At 42.0% G+C, this 7,941-nt stretch overlaps 1 protein-coding gene across 1 annotated transcript in view; it reads right to left on the reverse strand.

Moving 5' to 3' along the window:
- The window catches only part of LOC118380946 (diphosphoinositol polyphosphate phosphohydrolase 3-beta-like), a 41,397-nt gene extending 34,015 nt beyond the window's left edge, over positions 1-7,382 (reverse strand). Inside the window, exon 1 of the mRNA XM_052465996.1 lies at positions 6,974-7,382. Within this exon, the coding sequence (XP_052321956.1) occupies positions 6,974-7,072 (99 nt within the window). The 5' untranslated portion in view covers positions 7,073-7,382. The remainder of the gene's footprint in view (positions 1-6,973) is intronic.
- Between the last annotated feature and the right edge of the window lie 559 nt (positions 7,383-7,941).

Raw genomic sequence — 7,941 nt, forward strand, 5'->3', positions numbered from 1 at the left:
GAAACAGAGGTTTCAACCACACTAACTCTGTATAAACCCAGAGCCTAAGGTGTTTGCTGGAACATTGGCGGCAGCACCCTCTCTCACACTCACAAACACACTGCAAAAGTACTGGATCAGCAGTTGCCTTTCTGCATGAAAACCACAACAGCTTAGCAGAGCAGCTGAATGACCAGTCCTGATCCAATCCACACCCGTGTGAAGGCCTTGCTGTCATAAGGTTTCAGAGGTTACGTTTCACAGTTGTTTCACTTGAACTGAAACAATACTGAGTGCAGCATTCAGCCTGGCTTAACCAAGCTACCTACTTATGGTAAAAGAGCTCAATTAAGCACAGTGATTTCATTTGCTTTTCCTCCTGATAGTCAAATGGTATGCATCTTTGATTACAACAAAACTGTCTCTGTTTTTTAAAGAAGTGTAAAATCCATTCTGTGGGGGAGGCTACACATCTAATGCCCCCATCTCTGAATGAAAATGGCTCCTCAGATGCATGTTCTCAGAGAATAGAGATCTATGCCACAAAGGAGGAATTTCCTGTGTTCACACATCTTCATTGTATTAATGTGAGTAATACATGTATACACTCTGTCACCCTGCCAATTTATAGACACGTTGCAGCTAAGGTCTCCTATAGTTGAAGTGATACTTTGGGATTTTGGCAATGAGGCACTTTATCTACTTCCCCAGATGAACTAGTGGATAGCATTTTTATGTCTCTGTGTCCAGTATGAAGGAAGTTAGAGGTAGTTTCAAGAGCCAACACAAGTGTTAGCGTAATGACTGGGTGAGTTGTGTGTGTGTGTGTGTGTGTGTGTGTGTGTGTGTGTGTGTGTGTGTGTGTGTGTGTGTGTGTGTGTGTGTGTATCAGAGAGAGAAAGCGAGAGAGAGGAGGTGGGTAAGGGAATCTGACAGGGGACAGCTAGTGCCTCTGCCGCAGCGTTTCTATAAATTGCAGCTGACAGGTTACTGGGTATTTAGCACAGTGTAACACTCATCCCTTGGCCCCCCTGGCTCTCCCAATCAAATGCAGTCCTGAAAGACAGGGTCTTGTCCCCAGGCAGAGTAGTCATGATCCAAGATGCTCCCTTTCTTACCACTTCAGTCCAATGTTAAGTCCTAAACAGTGTGTGTGTGTGTGTGTGTGTACTGCGTACATACAGTACAGTACAGGCTGCCTTTGTGTTTTGTGGTGCCTCAGCATAGAGATCACATTAACACGTGTGGTGTCACTCACATGGTAGCGACCTGCACAATATAACCAAAACAGCTGAAGCCTAGAGGGACTAGTATTAAATAGCCAACACCACCCTGACTGACTGACTGACTGACTGCAAATACATTATTTCATAATGGGCCAGTATTTATAGACAGAGGTAGGCTATCATTAAATATTTTGGAGGCAAGTGATTATAGCTTATTACCAATGCAATGAAACAGGACAAATTGCATACCAGCTTCAGAATGCAATTACACTAGGTAGGCTTATTTGTTCCTCAATGGTCTAAAAAGGTGGTAAAATATATGCCCAAATAACATAACCTAAGTCTGACCCTGTTTCCAAATGGGCACATCTGTTTTTGTTTATTAAAACCATGCCCTGAGTAAGCATAGCTTACACATGTCAATGAAACTTGTGTTTATAAAGAAATGTATAAGTCTAGATGGCATCAAAGCATGCATTACTCCCTCTCTCTCCCTCTCTGTATCAATGGAAATAACATGACTCTGATACATGTGGTAAAGAGGCCAATGGAACGCAGACCATGGGGTACAGAAGGAGGAAGCCAGATTGGCGCACATTCAACAAATCTGATTTAACAAAGTGGATATTTGTCGAATCTGTCATGATTGTAACAGGCCCACAATGTGGTTACTAAAGTCCGATTTGGATATATTTGGCTGTTTTCACTGCATAACATTTAGAAGTTGTCCCTTTTCAGATTTAGAAGCTGCGACTGCTAAATGCTAACTCCTGTTCATATAAGCTGGTAACATAGCTAGCATAGAGGGATCGGTGGTGGTAGCCAAAGTTGTTTTTAACTGTAATGCAGTGGATTGGCGATGATGATATTAACATGGGTTGGCATCCATACAAGCATTATACTCATTTTTTTTTACCTCAACATAGTGTGAAATACACATACAGTGGGGCAAAAAAGTATTTAGTCAGCCACCAATTGTGCAAGTTCTCCCACTTAAAAAGATGAGAGAGGCCTGTAATGTTCATCATAGGTACACTTCAACTATGACAGACAAAATGAGAAAAAAAATCCAGAAAATCACATTGTAGGATTTTTAATGAATTTATTTGCAAATTATGGTGGAAAATAAGTATTTGGTCAATAACTAAAGCTTATCTCAATACTTTGTTATATACCCTTTGTTGGCAATGACAAGAGGTCAAACATTTTCTGTAAGTCTTCACAAGATTTTCACACACTGTTGCTGGTATTTTGGCCCATTCCTCCATGCAGATCTCCTCTAGAGCAGTGATGTTTTGGGGCTGTTTCTGGGCAACACGGACTTTCAACTCCCTCCAAAGATTTTCTATGGGGTTGAGATCTGGAGACTGGCTAGGCCACTCCAGGACCTTGAAATGCTTCTTACGAAGCCACTCTTTCTCTGCCCGGGTGGTGTGTTTGGGATCATTGTCATGCTGAAAGACCCAGCCACATTTAATCTTCAATGCCCTTGCTGATGGTAGGCTTTGTTACTTTGGTCCCAGCTCTCTGCAGGTCATTCACTTGGTCCCCCCGTGGAGCCCCAGATCGAGGGAGATCGAGGGAGATTATCAGTGGTCTTGTATGTCTTCCATTTCCGAATAATTGCTCCTACAGTTGATTTCTTCAAACTAAGCTGCTTACCTATTGCAGAGCAGATTCAGTCTTCCCAGCCTGGTGCAGGTCTAAAATGTTGTTTCTGGTGTCCTTTGACAGCTCTTTGTTCTTGCCCATAGTGGAGTTTGGAGTGTGACTGTTTGAGGTTGTGGACAGATGTATTTTATACCGATAACAAGTTCAAACAGGTGCCATTAATACAGGTAACGAGTGGAGGACAGAGGAGCCTCTTACAGGTAGGTGACCAAATACTTATTTCCACCATAATTTGCAAATAAATTCATCAAAATCCTACAATGTGATTTTCTGGATTTTTCCCCCTCATTTTGTCTGTCATAGTTTAAGTGTACCTATGATCAAAATTACAGGCCTCTCTCATATTTTTAAGTGGGGGAACTTGCAAAATTGGTGGCTGACTAAATACTTTTTTGCCCCACTGTATATACAATAGCCTAAATGTAGGCACATTTTGCTGTGGGGCAATGACGAGATGCAGGATGTTTTCCCCACGCAAAGTCACGGGAAGTAGGGGTGCAGCACCCCAGACAAATTGGAATAAATAAATATTTAAAACATTAAATTGTAGAAAAATAAATATTCACAAAAGTAATGCACTGGTCCTTTACTACTCCTGTATTAGCGGCCCATAAAACCTTCATTCAGCCAAGAAATCCGTTTTTACAGGGTCCTGACCAATTGTGCTATTTTGTGTGTTTTCTTGCGCTGATCTTAACTTTTTTTGTACATAATGTTTCCTTCTGGACATCAGAACCGCAATCATTAACCTGGATTTGGATGTGATTTCTACTTCAATGAGCCGGCAGCAAAGGACATACTGCTCATCCCAGACCAGGCCCAAATACCCAACACTGGAAGATATACCTGACAAGACTACGTCGGAGACTGGATAAACCGCCTCTATCTTCAAACGTGTAATCCACCGTTTCCCCAAACTCAGTCCTGGGGACCCCAAGTGGTACACGTTTTGGTTTTTGCCCTAGCACCTAACAGCTAATTCGAATAATCAAAGCATGATCATGAATTCATTATTTGAATAAGCTGTGTAGTGCTAGGACAAAAACTAAAATGTGCACCGCTTGGGGTCCCCAGAAAGGAGTTTAGGGAACATTGGAATAAACTGGATGAGCGCCGTTCGAGACTAACATATTAAAGTGATCTGAAGAACTGCAATATCCTATGTTTCTCAGAGTTATGGCGAAACAAGGACTTTGAAAATATAAATCTAGCTGGTTTTTCTATCTATCAGCAGGACAGAACGGCAGTGGTGGGTACACTCACGGGGGATGGTGTGTTTCTCTTTGTTAACAACAGCTGGTGCATAATCTCTAATATTAAGGAAGAGAGTTTATCTGGAGGTGAAGAAACTCTGGTTCACCTTTACTCCACACACAGAGATGCATACAAAGCTCTCCCTCGCCTTCCATTGGTCAAATCTGTCCATAACTCTATCTTCCTGATTCCTGCTTACAAGCAAAAACTCAAACAGGAAGTACCAGTGACACACTCAATACGGAAGTGGTCCGATGAAAGGGATGCTAAGCTACAGGACTGTTTTGCTAGCACATACTGGAATATGTTCTGGGATTTATCTGATGGCATTGAGGAGTTTAGACACATCAGTCACTGGCTTCATTAATAAGTGCATCGATGACGTCACCCCGACATTGACCATACGTACTTGTCCCAACCAGAAGCCATACAGGCAACATCCACACTGAGCTAAAGGGTAGAGCTGCTGCTTTCAAGGAGCGGGACACTAATCCGGACCCTTATTATAAATCCCTCTACACCCTCTGACAAACCATCAAACAGGCAAAGCGTCAATACACGACTGAGATCGAATACTACTACACTGGCTCTGAAGCTTGTTGGATGTGGCAGGACTTGCAAACTATCACAGATTACAAAGGGAAACCTAGCTGCGAGCTGCCCAATGACGTGAGCCTACCAGATGAGCTACAGTGCCTACAGTATTCACACCCCTTTTTGTTGTGTTACAGCCTGAATTTAAAATGGATTCAATTGAGATTTTTTTTGTCACTTGTCTACACACATAATGTCAAAGTGGAATTATTTTTTTCAAAATGTTTTACAAATTAATGAAACATTTGTCAATAAGTATTCAACCCTTTTATGGCAAGCCTAAATAAGTTCAGGACTAAAAATGTGCTTAACAAGTCACATAATAAGTTGCATGGACTCGCTGTGTGTAATAGTGTTTAGCATGAGTTTTGAATCACTACCTCATCTCTATACCCTACACGTACAATTCTCTGTATGGTCCCTCAGTTAAGCAGTGCATTTCAAACACAGATTCAAACACAAAGATCAAGGAGGTTTTCCAATGCCTTATAAAGAAGGGCACCTATTGGTAGATGGGTAAAATTTTAAAAAGCAGACATTGAATACTCCCAGGGGTGTGAATACTTATGTAAATGAGATATTTCTGTATTTAATTTTCAATAAATTTGCAAGAATCTCTAAAAACATGTTTTCACCTTGCCATTGTGGTATTGTGTGTAAATGGGTGTAGATTTTTTAAAAATCAATTTTGAATTCAGGCTGTAAAACAAAATGTGGAATAAATCAAGGGGTATGAATCATTTCTGAAGACACTATAAATGCCTTGCGTCGAGGCAAGCAACACTGAACAATGCATGAGAGCACCAGCTGTTCCTGACGACTGTGATCACTCTCTCTGTAGCCAATGTCAGTAAGGTTTTTAAACAGGTTTGTAAACGGATTTCCAGTATGCTTACTCAGAGCATGTGTTGACCTGACATTTTCAACCTCTCCCTGACCTAGTCTGTAATACCTACGACGATGAGACAGCCTATGGGTAGGTGGTCAGAGACCTGGTAGTGTGGTGCCAGGACAAACTCTCCCTCAACGTCAGCAAGACAGAGGAGATGATCGCGGACTACTGGAAACGCAGGGCTGAGCACGCCCCCATTCACATCGAAGGAGCAGGTCGAAAGCTTCAAGTTCCTCAGTGTTCACATCACTAAGGACCTATCATGGTCCAAACACTCCAACAGTCGTGAAAAGAGGGCACGAAAATATCTCTTCCTCCTCGGGAGGCTGAAAAAATTTGGCATGGGCCCACAGATCTTCAAAAAAGGTATACAGCTGCACCATTGAGAGCATATTGACTGGCATCACCACTTGGTAAGGCAACTGCTTAGCATCCGACCGTAAGGTGCTACAGAGCGTACAACCTAGTACATCACTGGGGCCGAGCTCCCTGCCATCCAGGACCTCTATACCAGGAGATGTCAAAAGGCCATAAAAAGTGTCAAAGATTCCAGCCACCCAAGCCATAGCCTGTTCTCTCTGTTATCATACGACAAACAGTACCAGGGCACCAAGTCTGGGAACAAAAGGCTCCTGTACAGCTTCTACCCCCAAGCCATAAGTCTGCTTAACAGTTCATCAAATTGCTACCCAGACTATTTGCATTGACCCCCTTTTTTTTTGCTGCACTGACTCTATGCCCACTCACAGTACTCTACCCCCACACACACTCTCCATATATACTGCTGCTACTGTTTATTATCTATCCTTATTGCCTAGTTACTTTCCCCCATATTATCTCAACACTAAACTACCTCCTTACTGCACATTGACTCGGTACCGGTACTCCTTGCATATAGCCTCGTTATTATTTTATTGTGTTACTATTTCCTGCATTTTTGTTGGAAAACGGTTCGTAAGTAAGCATTTCACCGTAGTCTACACCTGTTGTATTCCGCGCATGTGACAAATAATATTTGATTTGATTTAGGAATTTGTCACAGAGGTAGAAAAAATCTTAAGGAACTTGTCATTTGAACTTGGTTAAATAAGCCGTGTTCTTGTGATGAGTCAGTAACGTGAATATCGATCCCATATCTAACCAATCATCTCGACTCTCAGCCTGGGACTCCCTAAAGCTACGCCACTTAGATACAAGTGACTTTTCGTAGCAGGTTTGGAGAGCATTTTCGCAAACCGTAATTTAATGTTCCTATCCTGCTACGTTAATTTTTCTAACCTGCCGCGTAGGTTCTAAAGTGATACGGAAAGTCGTAGCTGTCTCGAAGTGACGTGATTTTAGTGAGTCCAATCCATACCTCGTCCTCTTTTTCATTCTTGAAGCATAAACATGCCGCTCGTCTCTTGAAACCTTCACCATCATAAGTCCTCGTCTGGTTGGGTTTAAACTTCATCATATATTCTGCAATCTCCGTGCTCCAGGGAAATACGAAAGGTGGTGTGAATGGGGGATCTAACCAGATCAAGTCAAGTGCCTTTACTAGGCCAAGAGAGAAACAAGAAACCACGCACACAATATCTCCAAAGAAATCTTCAGGCAATCCAATTTAAACGTTATTCATCTATTCGCATACAAGCATCGCATATCCCGGAGTGTTGTCTGCCGAACATGCTGGTTGCCGTTGTCAACACACATATTCCCTACGCCAAACCACTGTGGTCCGCGAGCACCGCAACCTGCTGACCTCCGTACTGCGCCGTGTCCACCTATCAGCGCCATGCTACGATTAGATGTGGTTAATTCCATCTAACAATGTGATGACTCATATTTGTCCCTTTAAAATGGCAAACAAAAACCAAAGGTTGCAAAGCCGTTATTGTGCAAAGAGTTGTATGGTTTGTTTAGCTGTGCAATATTTGGTTGTCTAGAATACATTTTAAAATTACATCTCAGCATCACTGTTACCATGGAATTGTACATTTCAATAACTAGGCATATCTCAAGCTAAAATGAAACACACTCAGTTATCAGTCTACTTTTCAAGTTAATGGAACTACGGTTAACTGTAAGTCTACTTTAAAATCTGGCATAACTGGTTATTCTTGGGCAAGTCAATTTCCCCATTTCGAGGTCCATAAGAACACCCTGCTATCTTGCCCTCGAAGCGCCGAAACAGAATGCAGTGTTCACCATCAACACATTTTACATTGTAGCCAGCTCAATCAAATCTGAAACACTAACAAAAACTAGTATCAACCTTAACGTTACATTGCTGTCCTCTAGTGGTAAACCGAATAACGAGTATAAAGTGTCCCTGCTGTTTTG

This window comes from Oncorhynchus keta, chromosome 17, assembly GCF_023373465.1.
Source record: "Oncorhynchus keta strain PuntledgeMale-10-30-2019 chromosome 17, Oket_V2, whole genome shotgun sequence".
Classification (NCBI taxonomy): domain Eukaryota; kingdom Metazoa; phylum Chordata; class Actinopteri; order Salmoniformes; family Salmonidae; genus Oncorhynchus; species Oncorhynchus keta.